We start from the raw sequence: 24,612 nt of genomic DNA, 5'->3' as shown, positions 1-24,612 counted from the left end.
GCGTTTATAAAGAAGAGCACATCGTTATTCTCATTTATTTCGTAACGCAACCCATTTCGATGCTGACGCGTTTGGTCAAATTAATTGAATAAGCCAGTTTACGGATGAACTACATTGCCCAGATATCCAGTGAAGTGACGCACGAAGGCACACGCAGCAAGAGATCCCATTGGTCGACGAAGCGCATGCGCGCATTCGTGTTGTTTTCAGTGGCGGCAAGATGGCGACTCTCGGAGACGCATCAGCCCCGGGGGTTAATGGGTTAATACAACAGTTCACAGCCATAACTGGTAAATACTGACATTTTACTTTTGTGGGAATTTTGGTACAGACAATTTTGCTTGAGTTAAACGAGGTGCCTTTGGAAATGCTTTGTATAGGGACGAATAATCGAGAGGCATCTGCTTCTTCTGTCATGCAAAGGAAAGAGACTGTAACGAAAGAGCTTCGGCTAGCTGCTATCTCCACTTGCGTTAATATGCATCTATACCCAAAATAAAATAAATCAGTACAGAAACGGGACGATCAGATGTTAACTTTAATTATTAAAGTATGTCCATGGCCATCACAAACTCTCGCACTGAACTTTGAGCATGTGATTGTAACGTTGCTTCTGTTATTCTATCATCTCTGTATGTGAAACACCTTTAAATTTAAACCACCCCAGTAAACCAGATTAGTAATGCAATATGATTTTTTTTATCTACAACGATTGTACATATGATCACATTTAAATGCTACAGGTTGACTGTGTGTACTGAGATGTTTCCAACCACCGCGAGTGTGTTTTAACAACTTCAGCAAGTGTGTATGTGGATCATGAGTCAGTCCACAACATGGCGGTTTGTGTAGGCAGATATAAATCAATTATCCGTTTTGTGTGTATGCTTTTCTAAACTCATCCGATTGAAACATACACAACTGCGATGTGCTTATCGGACCCGGACTGTTTAATTCAACTGTTCTTTACGGTGCATACACACTATTTGAGCCTTGCGTAATGGCCTGTTTTACTCGGTAGTTTCTGTTTTTTTTTTTGCTCAAATTCATGGCCATGCTTCGGTGCTCTCCACTTTTTTGCAAAGGTGAAAGATGCGCTGGATGTGCGCATGCGTCTTCTGAAGGGGCGGTGCTTTAAGAACTGAAACAAGCGAAAGTTCAGCGCAGTGTCTCGCCTTAGTTCATTTTCAACATCATATTTCAGTCATTTAATAACACATTGTGTTTAAAACTTTGTATATAAATAAACATTATAATGGACTGAGCAAACCGTAATATGTTTGCATTAGGAGCAGGGGTTTATAAAGTTAAAAAATGGTAAACATGATATAATCTTAATGTACAACAGAAATGTTCCCTTACAAATGCAGTATGGTTATAATTAGTGTTACACAGTTTAAAGAAGATTCCGTTGTGTTTCTAAACTTTTGGAATCTTCATTACATTTGAATTTCTTTTCTGACAGTGGTGGCTAATAAAATATGGCGTTTTGGCGGGAACTATTGTTACCGTGGTACTTTTTTTGTATGTCTGCTGGTTTCGCTAAATAATTTAGCGGATTTCATAATTATTATCAACTTAGACACTCACTGGATTAATCACTAAAATATGTTTTAAAATGAAACTGTACGAATGAAAAAACGATACTGTGTACAAAACAAACATGTTATTTTATTAATGTTGTGCACGTTGTCTGTTTGACTGCTTAATTAACAAGATTGTCAAAAATGGGTGAAACGGCACTTTATGAATTTGTATATAACATATAATGTTACCACATAATCAAACAAAAGCTTTATTTATCGATGATGGTATTATTTTAAGATATTTTCAGGCAGCTGCAATAAGAAACATAGCATACCCATTTCTAATTTTTCTTTCTTTTTTTTCTTTTTTTTTTTGTAGTGTAAGCGCATCCATAGTTCACCCCAAAATGAAAATTCTCTCATCATTTACTCATCCTCTTGCCATCCCAGATGTGTATGGCTTTCTTCTGCTGAACACAAACAAAGATTTTTAGAAGAATATTTCAGCTCTGTAAGTCCATTTAATGTAAGTGAATGGTGACCAGAACTTTGAAGGTCCAAAAAGCATATAAAGGTAGCTTATAAAGTAATCCATAAGACTCCAGTGGTTAAATCCATATCTTCAGAAGTGATATGTTAGTTGTGGATGAGAAACAGATCAATATTTAAGTTCTTTTTTACTATAAATCTCCACTTTTACTCTCTCATTCTTCTTTTGTTTTTGGTGATTCATATTCTTTGTTCATATCACCACCTACTGGGCAGGGAGGAGAATTTATAGTAAAAAAGGACTTGAATATTGATATGTTAGTCACCCACACCTATCATATCACTTCTGAAGATATGGATTTAACCACTGGATTTTATGGATTACTTTTATGCTGTCTTTATGTGCTTTTTGGACCTTCAAAGTTTTGGACCCCAATGACTTGCATTGTATGAGCCTACAGAGCTGAAATATTCTTCTAAAAATCTTTGTGTTCAGCAGAAGTCATACACATCTGTGATGGCATGAGGGTGAGTAAATGATGACAGAATTTACATTTTGGGGGGAACTATTCCTTTAATTTCAGCATGTTCACATTTCATCTCACTTAATGGACCTTTTTATTTTATTTTTTTTTTTTACATATCTGTGTTTGGAATGCATAAGTAAACATTTGGTAGTGGGGTAAACATTTATAGCAGTGAATAGGAGACCACAGCTAATTTAATTTTTGCTTACCCATTTGCTCCAACAGCAAAAGATAAAATCCATTATTGTGCTTTCACAGCTTTCCAAAAGAATAAAAAAAAGAAAAAAGAAAGCATTGGATTACAGCAGTTAAAAAAGAGAAATTGCTGGGGTAACTCATTTATATAAACTCGTTTTCTTATTTTATATATATTATAAATCTATATTTTTTTTACTTATTCCAGGGTAATAGAATATTAAGTATAATGTCATAAATTTACACTTAATTGAAAAAATAAACATTTTGCTAGATTTATGCTGCTCAATAAGGCTGAATCAAGACACCACAGTCTGTGAATAGGGTCCATAAATGCTCAATGTTTTTTTCATGTGTATGTGTGTTTGCAGGAGCCACAGAAAGTGTAGGAAAGCATATGTTGGAAGCATGTAACAATAACCTAGAGATGGCAGTAACCATGTTCCTAGACGGAGGGGGGATTGCAGAGGAGCCCAGCACAAGCGCTAGTTCAGCCGGTGCCTCGAGCAGCAGACACCCCCCAGTAGAGTGAGTGATTTCACATGGCACATTGTTGACAAGCAACACCAAAAGGCTTTGCTATGCAGCATTAAGTTGTATGGAAGTCAATGCATGCCAGGGTTGCCACGGTGTACCGTGTTACCGGTTTTACTCGGTACAAGGGACAACACCAGTGTGAAATTTTATCCAGAGTAAAAAGGGGAAACATTATAAATGGAACTTCCAATATCAATACAATAGCCTAACGAATAGAATAGCTTTAAATAAAGAATAGTTGCCGAATGAAGAGTTTGCAACCATGATAAATTAACCTAAATATCGTAAAGCCAGATGTTCTTTACCAACGTATCAAATTACACAGGCTGCAAAGTATGCGCACTGATAGAAGATGTTTAATTGCAGATAGCGAATATAATGTGCATGGTGGGTAACTGTAAGACGTCTCAGATTCTGAATGACACAAGAAATACTGTTAGACACAGACACGTGCTTGAAGAAACACTTTATTATATTTTTAAGAACAGATGACAGAAAAGACATCTATGCACATTTCTGACACAATCTTTGTTCGGAGGTGTGCAGTCTCGTGGAACACGCGTTTGTAAAGGGTTCTTTGCAAGAATAGTATCGTCTATGAGAATGCTGCAAATGACCTCAGACCATCTCAGCTCAGGAGGTGCTCTGAGTTCAGTTCACTTTATTTACACAGAGCAATTTGTTGTGAGCACAACTCTGCAGGATCACTTTATATATAGCCTATACATCTGTGATTAAATCACAAAATAATACAAAAACACATTCACCTCGAACCATGATTTATATTTTAGTGATTATTATCATCTTTATAATTATTATTTGTACATTTATAATTGTTTTTTAATCTTAATTTGTATTAGTAATTTTCTGCCTGTTGTCATAGACGGATACTTGCATGATGGTAAATGGAAAAGTGGTTAGATGTGTTTGTTTGTTTTGTTTTTTTGACCACTTCATTATTTTAATTGCTTTTTTGTTTCGTTTGAAGTGCAATTTGAATTTAGAAAAGTCTTTTAGTTGAAGTTTTTCATTTTTTTAAATAAATTTAATTTTCAATGCAAAATCGCTAAAAGCAAGAATATTCACCGATCCCTTAGCCGCAGGGTTGACAATGTAATTGAATATTGTAATATATATTTATAAATATCGTGAACATATTTCTTGCATATTGCCCAGTCCTAGGAGGGAACAAAACAAATGTATTCACATACAAAGTCATTACCCTTCCAAGGCAGCTAAACTGGGTCCTAGGATGAAAGGTAATAAAACACCAAATTAAACCTGCAATAACCCACAATAAGTGAAGTATTTGCCCAGACAACGAAATACCCGACCGGTAGCCCATTATGGAAAGAATGCACGGATGAAGTAGGTTCATTGCCAAAGAGATGTTGCCCTTCACAATATGGCTGCAACTAACGATTATTTTGATAATCGATTAATCTAACGATTGTTAGAATGATTATTCGACTATTCTGCGATTATTGCAACGATTAATCATTAGCTCTTAAACGATTACTCAGCTTGTGCCCCGACTTAAAAAGTTGTATTAAATGTGCTTACTAACAATAAAGAGGACAGAATCATCTTTTATAAATTCCTCAAAATGACATTTACTGAATTAAAGGAAAAAATTTAATTCAGTAAATAAATTCACTGCAAAAAAATCCTATTGTTATCAAGTGTTTTTGTCTATTTTTCCATTTAAAATGGTCTAAAAATCCTTAAAACAAGATACATTTACTTGAGAAGTAACATATAAGATATTTAGACTTGCTTTAAGAGAATGTATCTTAAATATAGTGTATTTTGTATATAAGTGTATTTTTTCTACTTGGTTATACTTCTGCGAGTGCAGTAAAGACAAAATATACTTATAATCAAGATCTATTCTCTAAAAGCAAGTCTAAATATCTTATATGCTGCTTCTCAGGTGAATGCATCTTTTTTTTTTTTAAAGGATTTTTAGATATTTTAAAATATTTGTATTTTTAATATTATATTCAACATTCTCAGATAACAATTTTTTCTTCTGCAGTAAAGGAGTTTTAGATATTTATATTGGAAAACAAACCAAAACAAAAACAAATCAAAAATCTTATTTTGTTGCAGTGTATAATAGGGCGAAGATTACCCTCTCTCACCTTTTTGTTCACTTCAATCCATCTTTAACTCACAAAAAAACAACTCTCTCTTATTAATAAAGCTGCATATTGCCAATTTTCATCAAAATAAGAAATGTACAGTGACATATATTATGATTCAATAAGTCGTGAGCCATCATGTTATAATCTAGCTGCATTAAGCATGCAAGCTTGAGGGATGAGCGTCCCGTGACAGTGTGCATCAGCCGGTTGCAGTTTCAATCTCTCACCCTTAGATTGGGACATTCGCGCAACTCATAGAAGAGGCACTGACCGCACAGAGAAATGCCAGTTTCGGAGTTTGTAGTTATTTGCATGATCTGCTTCCGTATTATTTGAACTTTAATAAAGCTATAATGCATTGAATATAACTGCATTTAAGATGTAACGCCTGGGTGTTTCCTTTAAAGAGCTCTGGCTCCAGCAACAAGAGTGCTTCTGTATATTTGGTATTTTTGTATAATTTCCTCATACTTTGCCATCTACATCACCTGAAGCTGTTTGGAAAGTTTAGAGTGCATCTGGACAATGAGCCGTGTAATTCTTCCTCTCCTCAGTCAGGCGCGAACTGCAGTGCTGCTCGCGTGTCATCATTAGAGTTTATTGTGATCTCATATTACGTTAAATGAGATCAAACAACTGTTCAACAATGAAATTTTTTGTCGACAATTTTTTTTCCCGACGTTGTCGGTAACGTCGACTAGTCGCTTCAGTCCTACTTCACAACTGTTGAAAAGCCATCTTTCAAAAAGTTGAACACTCATTTTAATTGGACTTAATTGTTTTCAGTTTCATTTGAATTTTTATTTAAAATAAACAAAAACTAAAGTTCAAAGTTTGAAATCAAGCTGCCTTGCGTTATTGTGTAGGCTATTGCTTAACAAAAATTACCCCATAGTACCACCTAGCATCCAACCAGCAGTAATACTGGTGTTAGTCGGTTTGAACATGAACGCTGCACCGGTGTGAAAATTATGATATCGTGGCAAGTCTACTGCATGCTCTGAAACGGCCTGGTTATAATGTTGAATAATGTGTCTTTTCTGGCAGAGATGATGTACGAGCACCCATTCCGCAGAAGCAAGACATTCTGGTGGAGCCAGAGCCCTTGTTTGGAGGTATTACAGTTTTCATTTATATATCTTAGGGGTAACCTATTTATTTATGTCAATTTAATTTCCCTCTTTCACAGTACCAAAGAGACGTAGACCAGCACGATCAATCTTTGATGGATTTCGGGATTTCCAGACTGAAACCAGTGAGTTCCAGTGATGCACACTGCCAGCGCACACTCAATTCTACATACTTTAAAAAGATCAGTGTGTGGGCAGGTGCATCTCTAAAACCGTACTTCTGTGCCATTCTAGTCCGACAAGAGCAGGAGCTGAGAAACGGGAGTGCGATGGACAAGAAACTGAGCACTCTAGCCGATTTATTCCGGCCTCCTATTGAACTCATGCACAAAGGCAGCTTTGAGACGGTAATCTCTATGATTTATTGTCAATACACCTATTAATATGTGAAAATGACCTGAGATTAACACATCTAGAGATTGGCTAATCAGTCATGTGTACTATGATAAGTGTATGTCTCACTCTCACACCAGGCGAAAGACTGTGGTCAGCTTGAAAACAAATGGCTGATGATCAACATCCAGAATGTCCAGGATTTTGCCTGCCAGTGTCTAAACAGAGACGTGTGGAGCAATGATGCTGTGAAAACCATCATCAGAGAACATTTCATATTTTGGCAGGTACATTGGCACAAACATACATTTGTTCTGTTGCCTTCGAGAGACAATAAATAGACAACACATCTTTCTATTGTGTTGTCTTTGTTGGATGTATGCAGAAACAAACAAAGTGTGACTAATGTAGTCAGAGAAATTAATAAAACCTCAAAATTCATGGAAAAGTCCTGGAAATGTCTGTAGGGAATATGTATTTGTCTAGGTTTCTCTGCTTGAAAATATTTAGTTGGGTAGATATTAACCTTATAATAATATTTGCTCGCATGGCATAGTGATGCCACATTTGGCAGTGAATATTGTTTCAGCTTTTAAGTCTGTTCTTTTCAATGAATTAGTCGAAAAGGTTCACAAATTGGTCTACATGATTTATTTACAAATCGGTCTGAATTAGGGCTGCACAATTAATCGAAATAAAATCGAAATCACAGTATTACACTGTGCGATTATTAAATCGCAAAGGGCTGCAGTTTAATTAAATAGATAAATTGTCTGATCGCACTGTCTTCAAAAAACGACTAAAAACACATCTTTTCCATGAGCACTTAACCAGTCATTAAAAAAAAAAATTAAAAAAAATATTTCTGTTGCACTTCATTCTGTTTTGAATACTATTATGATGCTAGTGATACTTTGTAATACAGCACTTTTCATACTTATGTTTTCCTCTTTTGTAAGTCGCTTTGGATAAAAGCGTCTGCCACATGAATAAATGTTAATGTGAATGTCTGATCGCACTGCTCGCTTGAAAGTTTATGCTCACTGTTCTGTCTGTATAACTCCATCTCGTGCTCAGAGTAACAGCTTAAGAGTATCTAGTATTTTGATTATCAATTTGCAGTTCAAATCGCAACTGCAATATTTTTCTTAATAATCGCAATACGACTTCGTCCAAATCGTGCCTCCGAGTCTGAATTAGGGATCGACTGATACTGGTTTGTAATGAGCGATACAATACAGATTATTTAAGTGTCCAAAAAAAAAACAGTATGCATAACCGATTAATTTTTTTATTTCTGCTTTTAGGCACATTAACAACTTAATCATAAATAACTGACCTCTGGTGAACAGCTTTACAACACGAATATTACGCAATGTCTACAAAGAATTAATTTGTTTTAGTTTTTGTTTTAATATACATTTCAGAGCCCCTCACTTTAATCAGTGTTTAAAATGTTAAGCCTTTTGTGCCCAACTTTATTGGTAAATCCAGTATTAAAGAACCAATAACCGATTTAGTGGAAAAGTGTAAATATCGGTCAAACCGAATATCGGTCTATCTCTAGTCTAAATCAAAATGATTTAAAAAAAATCAGTGTCCAGTAATCACAAATGCCTGGAAAGTCATGGGAATTAATTGACCAAAAAGGCAGGGTACCCTGAGTTAACAAAATGACTAATGAAGTCACAAGTTATCGGTTTGAATTTTTGTGACAAACTTAATTGTCGTCTCCACTGCAAGAACCTGAATTGTGTTGAATTATGTTCATTTGTATTTGTAGGTATACCATGACAGTGAAGAAGGGCAGAGGTACATTCAGTTTTATAAGCTTAACAAGTTCCCCTATATTTCTATTTTGGACCCCCGTACAGGTGAGAAACATAAGAGCATTTATGAGCATTTTTACTCAGTTTATCTATTTTTCTTTGACAAAAACATATAATGTGTTATAAAGGTCATTGATAGACCTCAGTATGTGTAGATACAATTTTTTTAAGTGTTTCTGCTATATGTTGTCTGAAAATACAGGACAAAAGATGGTTGAGTGGAACCAGTTAGATGTGTCCTCATTCCTGGATCAGGTCACAGGCTTCCTATCAGAGCACGGACAGCTGGATGGGCAGTCCAGTCAACCTCCTGCCAAACGTGCTCGTTCTGTAAGTTTTCAGTTTTAAGGTCCAGAAACTTAGGTTTCCTGGAGTTCCTGAATAGAGCATTTCAGCAGATCAGCATCTTTTCTTTATATTGCAGTCTTTTATCTCTCTATACAGGAGAGTTTGATAGATGCCAGTGAAGACAGCCAGTTAGAGGCAGCTATCCGGGCCTCACTTCAAGAAACACACTACGAGTCTACCCAGGACAAGGCAGAGTCACGATCAGATGACGATTCAGACGCAGAGCCTTTCTCTGACAGTGAAGGCCTGATCTCAGTGGACGGCTCTGATAGCGAGGCTGGCGGAGGGCAGGATTCATTGGATGGACATGTTTCCACAGAGGTAGCTCCTCCCACAGCTCAACCCACAAGACCGGATAGCCCTGCTCATCACAGGAAGACTCCACACAAAGAGCTGTGCCACAGAAAAGAGGAGAGTAAGAAGAACCATCTAGAGTCTGTGGGTAATAGTCACAGTCAGACAGGACAAACACAGTCCCAGCAGCGGCTTGGAGAGAACCACAGATCCACATCACACCAGCACTCAGAACTTGCTGGCACCAGCATAACAGAACCAGATGACAATGGTATACAGCATTTATTTTATGTCATATGTTCCCTGTTGCTTTTATTGAAATAATTTGAGCATTTGGGTATGCTAACCATATTCTGAGTTAATTAATACATGGATGACTAAAATGACTCTTTCTGCAGGTCCAAAGGCCCGCTTAATGCTGCGATACCCAGATGGCCAGAGGGAACAAATAGCATTGTCTGCTAAAGCTAAGCTCATGGTGGGTATAGTTTTAATATTTGTTTAGTTCGTTTTTCTTATTGCAGTGTTCATGTAAAGGGTGAATGATCTTGCACCACTATTAAAGGAACAATTTACCCAAAAATGAAAATTCGGTCATAATTTTCTCACCCTCATGTCATTCCAAATCCGTATGACTTTCTTTCTATTGTGGATTTTTTTTATTTAATAATATTTCAGACTGTCTTTTCAAAACAATGTCAGTTGATAGCGACTCACTTTAAAGCTTAAAAAAATGACCCAAAACTGTCATAAAAGTTGTCCATGCAACTCGTGTGTCATATTCCAAGTTTTCTGGAAGTAGGGCTGAAATGATTAGTCGACGTTATTGACAACGTCGACAATAAAAAATTGTCGACAAAAAGTTTTGTTGTGGAATAGTCGTTTGATCTCATTTAACATAACATGAGATCATATGAAATTCTAATGATGGTGCGCGAGAGCAACACCGCAACTCACGCCTGAATGAGGAAAGTAAGAAAGCACAGCTCACAGTCCAGATGCACTCTAAACTTTCCAAATAGCCTAAAAGGTGATGTAGGTCGCAAATTATGAGGGAATTGTAATGCAAAAATACAATATAAGTAAATACAGAACCAGTCATTGTGAAATAAAGCTTAAGCAAAACTTACACGTAATAGTGTCTAAAAAGGAAACACCCCCACGTTATACCTTTAATCTATCCTTTATTAAATTTAAGGAAACGGTCATGTAAATAAACTCAGAAACAGGCATTTCTCTGTGCGGTTCACGCCGCTTGCATGAGTCGCGTGAAGTGACCCAATCTAAGGGGCAGAGATTGAAACCGCACCCGGCTGATGCACACTCGTGCCTCGCGCGCATTTGTATCAGCTAGATTATAATGTGATGGCTCGTGAAGTATTGAATCATAATATTCTGTATGTGTCACGGTGTGGATCTTATCATGAAGAAAATCGGCGAAACGCAGCTCTGTTAGGAAGAGAGAGTTTGTTTTTTGTTAGTTAAAGATGGATCGATGTGAACAAAAAGGCAAGAGACTGTAGTCTTAGCCCATTATACACTGCAACAAAATACGTTTTTGATTTGTCTTTTTTGGCTTGTTTTCCAAAATAATATTTAAAACTTCTTTAAAACAACATGCAGTATGTTTATTTTAGGAGCTATACTGCAGAAGAAAAAATTTTTATCGTAGAGTGATGAATACAATATTTAAATATTTTAAAATATCTAAAAATCCTAAAACAAGATACATTTATCTAAGAAGCAACATATAATATATTTAGACTTGCTTTCAGAGAATATATCTTGAATATGAGTATATTTTTTCTTTACTGCACTGGCAGAAGTTAAAAAAAAACATACAAAATACACATACTCAAGATACATACTCTGAAAGCAAGTCTAAATATCTATGTTGCTTCTAAATATCTATGTTGCTTCTTTTAAGGATTTTTTTTTTATCATTTTAAATGGAAAACAATACAGAAACACTTGATGAAGTTGATTTTTTTGTTTGCAGTGAACTGTTTACTAAATTAAACTTTATTAAATTAAAACGTTTTTTCCTTGTTATTAAGTGAATGTAAATCAGAGGTATTTTTAAAAGAATATCTTTATTGTTAGTAAGCACGTTTAATGCATCCTTTTAAGTCGAAGCACAAGCTGATTTGTCGGTTAAGTCGAATAATCATTCTAATAATTGTTCAATTAGTTGATTATCAAAATAAATGTTAGTTGCAGCCCTATCTGAAAGCATACAAACTTCACGCAAAACTTGCAACAACAGCATATGGCTTTAGAATAGGTCTGGGTAAAAATATTGATTTTCTGATTCATTGCGATCTACATATCAACGATAGCGGTTCTTAAATCCCAAGATCGATCTTTTAATTTTATGCACAACTCTCTGTCTGTGATTAGCCACTGGTTGGTAAATGTTCAGATTTCACTCACCAGTGATTGAGTTGTATGTTGACAAAGAAGTTCTGCATCATTTCATTTCGTGTTGAGAGCAGAATTTTGGTTTGACTTGTTAGGTGTAATGTGTGTCCAAAGATGAGATCCACACAATCCATTTGTCATTGAATAATGACTCTTTTAATAACTTTTCCGTTCTTTACAGTAAATTGTTGATGAAAAACAACAAAATAAACATTTCATTTTAATCACGAATAGCATGGATGAGGTAAAGAAGCCATTTGAGTCCTTTCTCGTTAATGTGTGCTCATTTACAGGCGCTCTTTACAGAAGTGCCAGTTTTCTTAGAGAAATTACTGTAGGGCTTTACTGGTTGTTTAGATCAGTGTTACTATCAGAAATAATTAATAATTATTTCTGTAGTTATTAATTAATATTTAAATGAATTAATTGGATCTAACTCATTAAGTCCTCACACGGGGCACCGATTATTATGTAGGACTTTACCAGTTGTTTAGATCAGTGTTACTATCAGAAATAATTAATAATTATTAATTATTTCTGTAGTTATTAATTAATATTTAAATTAATTAATTGGATCTAACTCATTAAAACCTCATATGGGGCTCCAGTAAATGTAGTGTGCTACGTTTAGGAGCAAGTTTGGTTATTAGCAATAATTAATAATTATCAAAGATAATTATTAATTATTAAAATCAATAGAACATTGATGAGAATCAATGTTAGCTTTTTTAATCCTTTAAAATTAACAATTATCAAAGATAATTGTCAATTGTTAACATCGATGAAACATTAATTAAAATTAACACTAGCTTATTGATCATTCAAATTCAACAATCATCAAAGATAATTATCAATTATCAAAAATCAACAGAATATTAATAAGGATTAACATTGACGGGGCACCACCCTGGAATCAGGGACTAGTAACCAGATAGTAAAACAGTCTCAATATTAGATTGTTTTCTTAGGAAAATCGACATCTGAAGAATATCGATTTTCGGGGAAAAAAAAAACAATGAATGAAGGTTTGAATCCGAGCACTGACATCCCGTCAGCATGACACAGGCGTATGCAAAACCAAAACACTTCTCTTTGTGTTGCAGTAATATCAATTAATAATTAATACAATTCAGTCAATAAACTTCCGACTTACAACTACAAACTAAACAGTGATATGATTAGATATGGAAATAAAAATAATCCTATAACACATAAGGTGTGTGTGTGTGTCAGTGTGTGTGTGTGTGTGTGTGTGTGTGTGTGTGTGTGTGTGTGTGTGTGTGTCAGTGTGGTTAGTGAGAGAGAGAGAGATGATTAAGTGACAGCCCGAAAGCTGATTTCGCGATAGCGGGAAAGAAAACAGCTGTGTTCATCACTCAGAGACGCGGTTTTACTAGCGGGGCTCGTAAAAGTCCTGCGTTATTTGACTCTTTAATGGATGAACTCAGTTTCTGTTTCACCCGCGATGGCGAAATTGCACAATCCAATTTGGTTGGACCACAATACAGCAAAACAAATTCGTGATAATTAATACCCTGAGTATTAATAATGAGCGGACATGGCGGTCCGTAAACTGTACAAGCAAAAACCTTGAAACACAAGAATAACACACTATAATATTCTATCTCTGCCCAGACGTAACCTCTTACTTGAATCGCATGAGGACACAGGTAGAATGTGTTTTCCTCCGTCCTTTAACTTTGACCCGGTTCCTTGAGGCTCGTGTGATGACGGGAGGCCGTTTCCTCGCTCTGTCGGCGGGCGGTACGGCTGTTGATTCTCGGCGGGCTGGCGGAGAACTCAGAAATGTCGACTTGATTGAAGATGGAAGAGAAATCTTTAATCTCTTCAATTCTGTAGGCCAACGGATGAAGATGCGAATTGCTCAGCGGTCTCCTTCGGATCTGTTAGAGTGTTCGGTTGAACACAGAGTAATCTCAACTCGTCCAGCAAGATGGAGATTGTATGGCCACAGTTTCAAGTTGGACATTATTTCCTTGTGCCACGAGGTTGCACCTGAGAGCAGCAAAAAGCTACGTCCGTATTCGGTGAACTAAGTCGCTGAAAGCGAAATCTTTAAGCATTTCAGAATTATTTAAACTCCTGATGATGTCATGTTTGAGGGACGTTCTGTTGTGTGCCTCATCCAATAGGAGTTGAGAATTCGATCCTTTAGTGAGCAAGGCTTCATGGATTTGTAGTCTGTTTTGGACTCCCTTTGTTTGATTTTGGTGCGATTTTTATCAGTAAAATTTACAACTTAGAAGGTGGTGGCTTGAGTTATGTTTTTATGACTGTTAGGCCTGCCTTTGTCTTCTATCTGAATACATGAGGCCCAACATTCCCCCCTTTGTTCTGAAGAGTTGGTTGTTGTCCAGCATCTTTAGAGCAACCGAAGGGCTGAACAGTTCTTGTCGGTTCACAGTAACCTGTGGGTTACACCATCCATGTATTCCTGATAGGAAATAAAAATGGTTGCAAAGTCCATACAGTTCATTAGAGTTCACAGAGGCTTTATCGTCTGGACAGAGATTGAGGCACATCTGGGCATAGAACTTCTAGCTAATTCTAAAACTACATTCATCACACATAAACATTTCAAGGTATTGGAATGCACAGCATTAACCATATCACAATCCTTTGTTGTTCTTTGGTCATAACACAAAATCAAAGTAGAACCTGACATTGGTTACTAGGAACAAAATGTTAGAGGAAAGGAGGGTTAAAGGTTAAAAGGCTTATCCTTGGAAATGATGGGGTTAACCTGTGGGATGGGCTCAGACTGGTGTGTAAAACGCGGCTGTATGAGAAGTGAGTCCAGTCTGGCCTATAGGTGTTGAATGTACCTGTACATGGCGTGTGCAATAATTGCGATGATGATCCAACCACAGAGAGCCAGAGGGCAACCAAACTGATGGGGTGTTCTCGGTATGATGACGATCTGCTTATGTGACTATGAAATATAGTGGTCAAGCCAGTCAGTTTGAGACTGAACTTCACTAATTCCATCCCTTCAGCCTGAAGCTGCTGTTGAAGGGTGTCATCAACGGTGAGGCTGTGACCTCTAAATGCGTCCATGATCTCAATTTCTGCGTCATTTTTGTTGACGTTGAGATGACGGAGGACAATATCGTCAGTGTGCATGATGGCTCTTTGGGGAACCGTTAAGATCACCGTTTGGTTTGGTAGCCTTAGTTTAGTGGCCTTAGCTTAGTGGCTGTATCATGACAGTCGTATGACTTAGGTGGCTGGTGTGTTAACGAGCCAGCGACTGCCTGCTCGCTCTACCTTTGTCTCTGTTCCTTCATCTTTGATGGACATGCTACCATGACACTTGTTCAGGGAGGTAGTTAGTCACCTCTAACAAAGGGGTTGCGTTTTGACAAACCCAATGAATGTACTTTGTCTTGGTACACATGTTTAGGTTAGAGATAAGGTAGAGCGAGGGGTCCTCATCATGGTAGGTGAGTGTTGGTGGTGTTTTGAGGTGAATGTGAGCATTACCTCTCTGAAAACCAACCTTAAATACAGATTTTAGTCTATATATATTCTGCCTATGACGGTAGATTGAGGATAAATCCTATTTTGAGGTTCTGAGGATTTACATGGATTGGAATTTCAATGCCAAAACTATATGCCAAGTGTATCTGTGAAGGTTGCACAACGGAGATAGTAGCAGATCTAAGGATTTGTTCGACAAGGTCTAGGGAGACCAGGTAAGCTGGAATCTTTCCACCACTCAGACTGTTGACTGAGGAGCTAATTTCTCTGAGGAGGTCCTGCATTAGATCTCTAACGATACACGCATAAGTTGTTTTCTCTGACAAAATCCCTAAAGCGTGCAAAGTGTTATTGATAAGAACGCATTGCAAATTTACAGTGACTATAGTACCCTGAAGGGTTTTACCCAGGCCCTGTAATTGTTCTTATTGGAGTCGTCGTCTCTGCTGGATTTTTGGACGATGGCGACGTGTGCATCTGAAGCTGGCGAACTGTTTTCTGGACCAAGTGGTCTCGGTATGTCAGCCTGAGCCCACATGTGTCCACGACGGCAGTCAATGAGCGGAGCCAATCGGTTCAGTAGGTCCTGGCCAACTAACAGTGGTTTCGTATTAATGGGACATATGTAAACAGGGTCTATTAGCATTATCCCTTGAAAGGTGTCAATCCAGGCCCGTTTTGTGTGACGACCTATCTTGCATGTAGCTTGTGATGCTTACGTTGCAGGTCTCTGTCTATAACGGTTTGCCAAGGGAGAGCTTTGCTCTAGCCACCTCTGCGAAGGTTGTTGGAACCCATTAGACTATTTCGGAACCGGTGTCGAGTAGTGTGTGGGAGTTGAATGACCCATGTGTCAGGCGTTGCCCTTGCGGTACAGATCGCCCAAGAAGGTCAGAAAAGGAGGGTGTGGCATGTTAGGAGTGACTGTTTTGGGGAGCAACTTGGACACTGTTCCCCTTTTCCCGACCTACAAAGTAAACTTTGGCGTTAATGGGAGGGGGTACATCGTCTAGTCATACTGATGGGGTTTCAGTGCCGTGTTCCTTTGAGGAGGTCGACGGACCTGGTGGACAACGGAGCACATCAAGCTTAGTTACTAACTCAGTCAAGTGTCTCCTTATATCCTCCATTTCCTCTCTCAAATCTTGTTCTCTGAGGGGATTTGAAACCTTTTCTACCCACTCACCTTCTTGTTTGGGTTTTCGTTCGAAACGCGCATTTCTTTTCGGCCGGTGAACATTTTGTTGTTTAGGCCTGCCATGACCCTGGGGGTATGTCTGGTCACCACCCCCTTGGTTCTGTTGCCTACCCTGCTGGCGGGGTGATCGGCGCCTCTGGGGTCTGGTTCTAGCATTCACCTTAACGCGAGGCATTTTGTTGCCTTCTAGCGCTAGGTCTGCATATGAGGCTTGGATCCCCAGGGCTCTGGCGTCGCCTTCGTGCCCTCGGGCAGGGCGCACGCGTGTCTCCCATGCCAGTTGTGCGTACTTTCTGATTTCCTGCATGGTGGGGTTGCCCATTCTGCAGTGCATCGTGACGTCATATCGCACGCACTCGTGGAGGTTGTGAAGGAAAAGAGACTTGAAAGCTCGTTCCTCCTTCAGACCTGGTGCATTACTTCCTTGGAAGTACGTGGTTCTCAGGCGTCTATAATACTCACGCGGAGGCTCGTGCCTCTTCTGGGTGATGGCGAAAGCAGCTATGGTAGCGGAGGCTTCGTCGATATACAGCGACTACTCCTCGTGTAGGGCTTTACACAGAGCTGAGTAGCGGTTTCGTGTACCAGTCGGTAGCGTTTCCATGAATGCATGGACACTCCTTACCGTGGTCTTCCATATAAGCTTGAGTTTTTCACGCGACGAAGTGTTAGGCAAATCAATCAGGCAGTGCTCAATTTCCCTAAGATAATTGTCGATGTTTGAATCTTGATTACTTGGGTCAAAATGTTCTGTGTCCCCTGCAAGGGACTCGAGTTGTTGGATGCGCAAGCGTTGGTGTCGGTATGACCACGGGTCGTCCGAGTCATCCGAAACATCATAGTCACTCGGATCGCTATAGCGATGAGGATGACTTCCTCCCCTTCGTGGCGGGGAAGGAGTCCAGTCGACGCGTGGGGGTGGACCCCGGGTTGCGTACAGCTCCCTGGCTAATGGGATATTCGAGCCGCTTACACCACTCTGGGCTTGAAAATAATTGTCCCCCCTTCGTGGTGTGGAATCAGTCGGTTTGAAACGCAAGGTGGCGTGACTGAAAACTGACTGAGGAGGGCAACTATAAGGAGGGGCACCTGCATCCAACCAGCAGGCCGCTGGAGGATTTTGAAAGGTGTCTTGGAGGACGAAGTCAGAGACTGTACCACTAGGGGCAGCTCGGCTCCTAGTGTGTGTTCCTGGGTTTCTCAGGGGCACATTTCTACGCGTAGCGCTAAAAAGGGGGCCCTGTTCTATGTCAGATGTTGTGCTGTGCGTTTCAGCTGCACTTACCTGATCTGACTCTACTTTTAGCTGGGCAGCTTGAAGCTGCCTGCGCAGGGCTTCGTTTTCCTCCTGCATCCGGGCATTATCTTCCTGTGCCTGGACTTTCTCAGCTTGAGTGCACCTAATTTCTTGGTGCAGGCTGAGATTTTCCCTCTGCACCGCTTGATAACTGCTCTGCAGTTGTGCGAGCTGGGCCTGGTGCTCGGCGGTTTGCAGTTGGGTTTTGCGGTGATGAAGAAGGAACATTTGGCCCACAAGGTCCAGGATTGTGCGCATTGGCTTTCCGACCGGGTTGTTGACATAATCAACTAGTTCCTGCAATGCTTCATCACAACGACTAATATTGTAGCCGTTAAGGTTATTTCTCTCCTCTATAGAGAAACAGAGGACAGCAGCAACTACATCTTGCAGTGCTGGGTTGACTAACCTCTGTGGAGCTTCAGCTCCAGTCACGCAGGGCGATTGGTGACTCATTTTACTGGGGCCGTAAAAATTCTTGTGATAGTGGCTCTGACAGCTTGTTGTTTTACAGTTGATATAATGCTAACACGAAAGCACAGTTGAGAGGCTTCGACCTGTGGCTTACGGTCTACTGTTATGTAATGTGCAAATTTCACTGTGTTCTCTCTTTGGTGGACATCAATGTAGTGACTTGGCACCTCTCTGTAACATTTAGATGAAAGCGTTAGGAGTTAAATAACAACAACAGCAGATTTTAAGCAGACTATAGTAAATTTACCAACCCCTAATTCACTCTTAAGAGCACTTTCACACCACACTGGCTTATGTTTGGCAAGTTTTGAGAAGTAAATTGTCAAACAGAACCAAACTTTGAGGTAAGGATTCAAGTTATTACTTTGGATTCTTATGCATACACACTGTGACAGAACTGGCACGTAGGATGCCTCACACGGGGCACCAATTATTATGTAGGGCTTTACTGGTTGTTTAGATCAGTGTTACTATCAGAAATAATTAATAATAATTTCTGTAGTTATTAATTAATATTTAAATGAATTAATTGGATCTAACTCATTAAATCCTCACACGGGGCACCGATTATTATGTAGGACTTTACCAGTTGTTTAGATCAGTGTTACTATCAGAAATAATTAATAATTATTTCTGTAGTTATTAATTAATATGTAAATTAATTAATTGGATCTAACTCATTAAAACCTCATATGGGGCTCCAGTAAATGTAGTGTGCTACGTTTAGGAGCAAGTTTGTTTATTAGCAATAATTAATGATTATCAAAGATAACTATCAATTATTAAAATCAATAGAACATTGATGAGAATCAATGTTAGCTTTTTTAATCCTTTAAAATCAACAATTATCAAAGATAATCATTAATTGTTAACATCGATGAAACATTAATTAAAATTAACACTAGCTTATTGATCATTCAAATTCAACAATCATCAAAGATAATTATCAATTATCAAAAATCAATAGAATATTAATAAGGATTAACATTGACGGGGCACCACCCTGAAATCAGGGACTAGTAACCAAATATTAAAACAGTCTCAATATTAGATTGTTTTCTTAGGAAAATCGACATCTGAAGAATATCGATTTTCGGGAAAAAAAACAATGAATGAAGGTTTGAATCCGAGCACTGACATCCCGTCAGCATGACACAGGCGTATGCAAAACCAAAACACTTCTCTTTGTAATATAAACAAAGTTTATTTATGCAGTAATATCAATTAATAATTAATACAATGCAGTCAATAAACTTCCGACTTACAACTACAAACTAAACAGTGATATGATTAAAAATAATCCTATAACACATAAGGTGTGTGTGTGACAGTGTGTGTGTGTGTGTGTGTGTGTCAGTGTGGTTAGTGAGAGAGAGAGAGATGATTAAGTGACAGCCCGAAAGCTGATTTCGCGATAGCGGGAAGAAAACAGCTGTGTTCATCACTCAGAGACGCGGTTTTACGAGCAGGGCTCGTAACAGTCCTGCGTTATTTGACTCTTTAATGGATGAACTCAGTTTCTGTTTCACCCGCCATGGCGAAATTGCACAATCCAATTTGGTTGGACCACAATACAGCAAAATAAATTCGTGATAATTAATACCCTGAGTATTAATAATGAGCGGACATGGCGGTCCGTAAACTGTACAAGCAAAAACCTTGAAACACAAGAATAACACACTATAATATTCTATCTCTGCCCAGACGTAAACCTCTTACTTGAATCGCATGAGGACACAGGTAGAATGTGTTTTCCTCCGTCCTTTAACTTTGACCCGGTTCCTTGAGGCTCGGGTGATGACGGGAGGCTGTTTCCTCTCTCTGTCGGCGGGCTGGCGGAGAACTCAGAAATGTCGACTTGATTGAAGATGGAAGAGAAATCTTTAATCTCTTCAATTCTGTAGGCCAACGGATGAAGATGCGAATTGCTCAGCGGTCTCCTTCGGATCTGTTAGAGTGTTCGGTTGAACACAGAGTAATCTCAACTCGTCCAGCAAGATGGAGATTGTATGGCCACAGTTTCAAGTCGGACATTACTTCCTTGTGCCACGAGGTTGCACCTAAGAGCAGCAAAAAGCTACGTCCGTATTCGGTGAACTAAGTCGCTGGAAGCGAATTCTGGAAGCATTTCAGAATTATTTAAACTCCTGATGATGTCATGTTTGAGGGACGTTCTGTTGTGTGCCTCATCCAATAGGAGTTGAGAATTCGATCCTTTAGTGAGCAAGGCTTCATGGATTTGTAGTCTGTTTTGGACTCCCTTTGTTTGATTTTGGCGCGATTTTTATCAGTAAAATTTACTACATGGAGTGTGTGGGGGCTGAGTTAGGTTTTACGACTTGTGTTAGGCCTGCCTTTGTCTTCTATCTGAATACATGAGGCCCAACATTACCGATTTTTAGAACGTGTTCTACAATGTAAATCCTTGTAAATAGTATAAATTATGCATTAAACAATATACATGTAACAAAATATAATATGCAATGTAATATCATATTTATTGATTGAATACATGGATTTTTAAATTTTTAATAAGCTAAATTAATTTAATTTAATAAGCTTTTTTTTTGTAATGTACATAGGTTGAAAGTCTCTTGTATAAATAACAGCAAAAGCTGGAAGAAGTTTATGTATGTAGAAGTTTACATACACTTAGGTTGAAGTCATTCAAACAAATTTTTTAACCACTCCACAGATTCATATTAGCAAACTATAGTTTTGGCAAGTCGTTTAGGACATCTACTTTGTGGATGACACAAGTAATGTTTCCAACAATTGTTTACAGACAGATTGTTTCACTTTTAATTGACTATATAAAAATTCAGTGGGTAAGAAGTTTACATACACTAAGTTAACTGTACCTTTAAGCAGCTTCGAAAATTATGTCAAGCCTTTAGACAAATAGCCTGTTAGCTTCTGATAGGAGGTGTACTGAATTGGATGTGTACCTGTGCATGTATTTTAAGGCCTACCTTCAAACTCAGTGCCACTTTGCTTGACATCATGGGAAAATCAAAAGAAATCAGCCAAGACCTCAGAAAAAAAATTGTGGACTTCCACAAGTCTGGTTCATCCTTGGGAGCAATTTCCAAACGCCTGAAGGTACCACGTTCATCTGTACAAACAATAGTACGCAAGTATAAATACTATGGGACCATGCAGCCATCATACCGTCAGGAAGGAGATGCATTCTGTCTCCTAGAGATGAATGTAGTTTGGTGCAAAAAGTGCAAATCAATCCCAGAACAAGAGCAAAGGACCTTGTGAAGATGCTGGAGGCAACAGGTAGACAAGTATCTATATCCACAGTAAAACTAGTCAAATATCAACATAAATTGAAAGGCTGCTCAGCATGGAAGTAGCCACTGCTCCAAAACCGCCATAAAAAGCCAGACTACAGTTTGCAAGTGCACATGGGGACAAAGAACTTACTTGGAGAAATGTCCTCTAGTCTAATGAAACAAAAATTGAACTGTTTGGCCATAATGACCATCGTTATGTTTGGAGGAAAAGGGTGAGGCTTGCAAGCTGAAGAACACCATCCCAACCGTGAAGCATGGGGGTGGCAGCATCATGTTGTGGGGGTGCTTTGCTGCAGGAGGGACTGGTTCACTTCACAAAATAGATGGTATCATGAGGAAGGAAAGATATGTGGATATATTGAAGCAACATCACAAGACATCAGCCAGGAAGTTAAAGCTCGGTCACAAATGGGTCTTCCAAATGGACAATGACCCCAAGCATACCTCCAAAGTTGTGGTAAAATGGCTTAAGGACAACAAAGTCAAGGTATTGGAGTGGCCATCACAAAGCCCTGACCTCAATCTGATAGAAAATTTGTGGGCAGAACTGAAAAAGCATGTGCGAGCAAGGAGGCCTACAAACCTGACTCAGTTACACCAGGTCTGTCTGGAGGAATGGGCCAAAATTCCAGCAACTTATTGTGAGAAACTTGTGGAAGGCTACCCAAAACGTTTGACTCGATTTAAAGAATTTAAAGGCAATGCTACCAAATACTAATAAAGTGTATGTAAACCTCTGACCCACTGTGAATGTGATGAAAGAAATAAAAGCTGAAATAAATCATTCTCTCTACTATTATTCTGACATTTCACATTCTTAAAAAGTTTAAATGTATTTAGCTAAGGTGTATGTAAACTTCTGACCTCAGCTGTAAGTAAAATGGATATTATAACTGAAATATACCCATAAGAATCAATATTGAATCGAATCAGGAGCTTGTCAATTGAATCTGTAAATCTGTATCAATACCCAGCCCTACTTCAGATAACTTGGAATATGATGCATGAGATGCATGGTCTACATTTATAATACTTTGGGGTCCTTTTTTAAACTTTAAAGTGAATTGCCATTGTATTGAAAAGATGGTCTGGAATATTCATGAACATTTTTACTTTTGTGTTTCAGATAAGAAATAAAATCATACAGGTTTAGTACGACATTAGGGTGAGTAAATTATGACAGATTTTGCATATTTGGGTGAAGTCCAGTTCATGAGTAAGAACAGGCTTCTGAAAGAAACACCTGTCTGATGTAAAATAAATCTATAATTGTACCCTCCATTTTCTTTATTTTCTCCATTTTGTCTTTTTCAGGCACTGGTGAGACATGTTCAGTTGAAGGGTTTTCCCAATGAACGCTTTGAACTTGTCACCAACTTCCCCCGTCGAAGACTCGCTCACTTGGACTATGACATCACACTGCAAGAAGCAGGACTGTGTCCGCAGGAGACTGTGTTTGTGCAAGAGAGGAATTAGCCCCTCCCCTTGTGTATAAGCCACACACCCTCCTGCCCAGTCACTTGTGCCCTAGAAAGACTGAATTGACTGTGCTCTGTTACCACTTGTCCTTTTTTTTTTTTTTTTTTTTTTTTTAATAAGTCCTCATTTTATGGAACATCTCAGAGTTCATAGGGACCGCCCCCCCTGAGCTGCATTTCTCTACGTATTTATTTACAAACAACTCAGCACATCCCATCCTGTCTGGGTCTAATTCTTCACTTGATGGTAGCCCATGGTACATTGAGTCTCACTCATATTGAAAGTGCTATAACATGTACAGAAGATGTGGAAGAGAAATCACCCAAAAGCTTCTGATGGTTTTATAGAAGGCCATGTTATACAGAAAGCATTTACAGCTGTTTATCGTGTATATGCAAAGTTTCTAAGGATTGAACATGAATCTGTAGTTGCTGCAGTGCATGTCAAAAGAATCAACTAGGCTGAGGGGTCTACTGAACAAGGGCTCGGGATGAATTGGGGTGGATGTTTATTATTTAGAGGTAAACCCACAAATTTCTCATCTGCAATGTGCAAGGATGGAGTTGAGTGGCATTTAGCTATAGTAAGTTTCTGTCTCTTTTTTTATATACTGCATCATTTCCACAAAAATGCTGATTCTCAAATATAATCATTGAAACAAAAGGGACAGCTGGCCCATTTGAGTATTTCTTCAGCAATTTCTTTTATTTTTCCTTGTTTTGTGAGAGCTGCATGGTTTTAATCAAAATGCAGCATCTAATATGACTCTTGAAACCTTCTTAAGGATGCATCTGAAGGTCTTTTATGGGGTGTTTAGGTCAATCTTTATTTTTTTATATATAGGATCATTATTGATTAAAAGTAACACTTGATTCTTTGTTTAATTTTGTTACTAGGTAGAAAGTTTGGGCCAGCACTTGCAAGATATGAAAACATTTTTATACTGATTTTGGAGCACTGCTTGCTGGAATCAAACATGTATTACAGAAAAACAATGGTCCAAAGCACATCAAATATAAAAGTTGAAATCATTTGAACTTTTCAAAAATGGACATATTGTTTTAAAAATTGAGCCTTCCTGGGTAGCTCAGTGGCAAATTACACTGGCTACCACCCCTGGAGCTTGCTAGTTCAAATCCCAGGGCATGCTGAGTGACTCCAGCCAGGTCTCCTAAACAACCAAATTGGCCTGGTTGCTAGGGAGGGTGGAGTCATATGGGGTAAACTCCTTGTGGTCACTATAATGTGGTTCATTCTCAGTGGGGTGCATGGTGTGAAGCCTCTCCATGCACTATGTCTCCATGGTTTGTGCACAGGTTTATGGTCTCTGATGCAGAGGCAACTGGGATTCATCCTCCACCACCCAGACTGAGGCAAATCACTACACAACCACAAGGACTTAAAAAGTACACTGGGAATTTGGCATTCCAAATTGGGAGAAAAAGGGGAGATAAAAAAAAAAAAATTGAGCCTTCCTCAGAGTTTGGCCCTTCAGGCAAAGATGTCCAAGCTAAGCCAAATAAAATGCTTTTTAAACATTTATATCTGAAGATGTGCCTTGGGCCATCATTTGATCAACTTCCTT

At 38.6% G+C, this 24,612-nt stretch overlaps 1 protein-coding gene across 2 annotated transcripts; it reads left to right on the top strand.

Annotated features, from left to right (window-relative positions):
- Positions 1 to 188: 188 nt before the first annotated feature.
- On the top strand, positions 189 to 23,899 carry LOC127442668 (UBX domain-containing protein 7-like). 2 transcript variants are annotated; one of them, XM_051700865.1, is made up of 12 exons: positions 189 to 290; positions 3,109 to 3,265; positions 6,469 to 6,536; positions 6,611 to 6,676; positions 6,786 to 6,898; positions 7,025 to 7,171; positions 8,668 to 8,758; positions 8,916 to 9,043; positions 9,158 to 9,626; positions 9,754 to 9,833; positions 22,675 to 22,713; positions 22,863 to 23,002. In XM_051700865.1, exons 1-11 carry the CDS (start codon positions 221 to 223, stop codon positions 22,699 to 22,701), a joined length of 1,416 nt encoding a protein of 471 aa, XP_051556825.1. In that variant the 5' UTR covers positions 189 to 220; the 3' UTR covers positions 22,702 to 22,713; positions 22,863 to 23,002. The 2 variants fall into 2 exon arrangements, with proteins under 2 accessions (XP_051556825.1, XP_051556824.1); XM_051700864.1 differs by lacking the exon at positions 22,675 to 22,713 and having other exon boundaries at positions 22,863 to 23,899.
- Positions 23,900 to 24,612: the final 713 nt, after the last annotated feature.

The sequence above is a fragment of the Myxocyprinus asiaticus genome, chromosome 6 (assembly GCF_019703515.2).
Source record: "Myxocyprinus asiaticus isolate MX2 ecotype Aquarium Trade chromosome 6, UBuf_Myxa_2, whole genome shotgun sequence".
Lineage (NCBI taxonomy): Eukaryota > Metazoa > Chordata > Actinopteri > Cypriniformes > Catostomidae > Myxocyprinus > Myxocyprinus asiaticus.
This window is presented reverse-complemented; position numbering and strand designations above follow the sequence as displayed.

Coding starts and splice junctions, on each gene's coding strand:
- LOC127442668 (XM_051700864.1), top strand. CDS start 221: ATGGCGACTCTCGGAGACGCATCAGCCCCGGGGGTTAATGGGTTAATA. Junction 6,899..7,024: donor ACAAAGGCAGCTTTGAGACG/GTAATCTCTATG, acceptor CTCTCACACCAG/GCGAAAGACTGTGGTCAGCT. Junction 9,044..9,157: donor CTGCCAAACGTGCTCGTTCT/GTAAGTTTTCAG, acceptor CTCTCTATACAG/GAGAGTTTGATAGATGCCAG.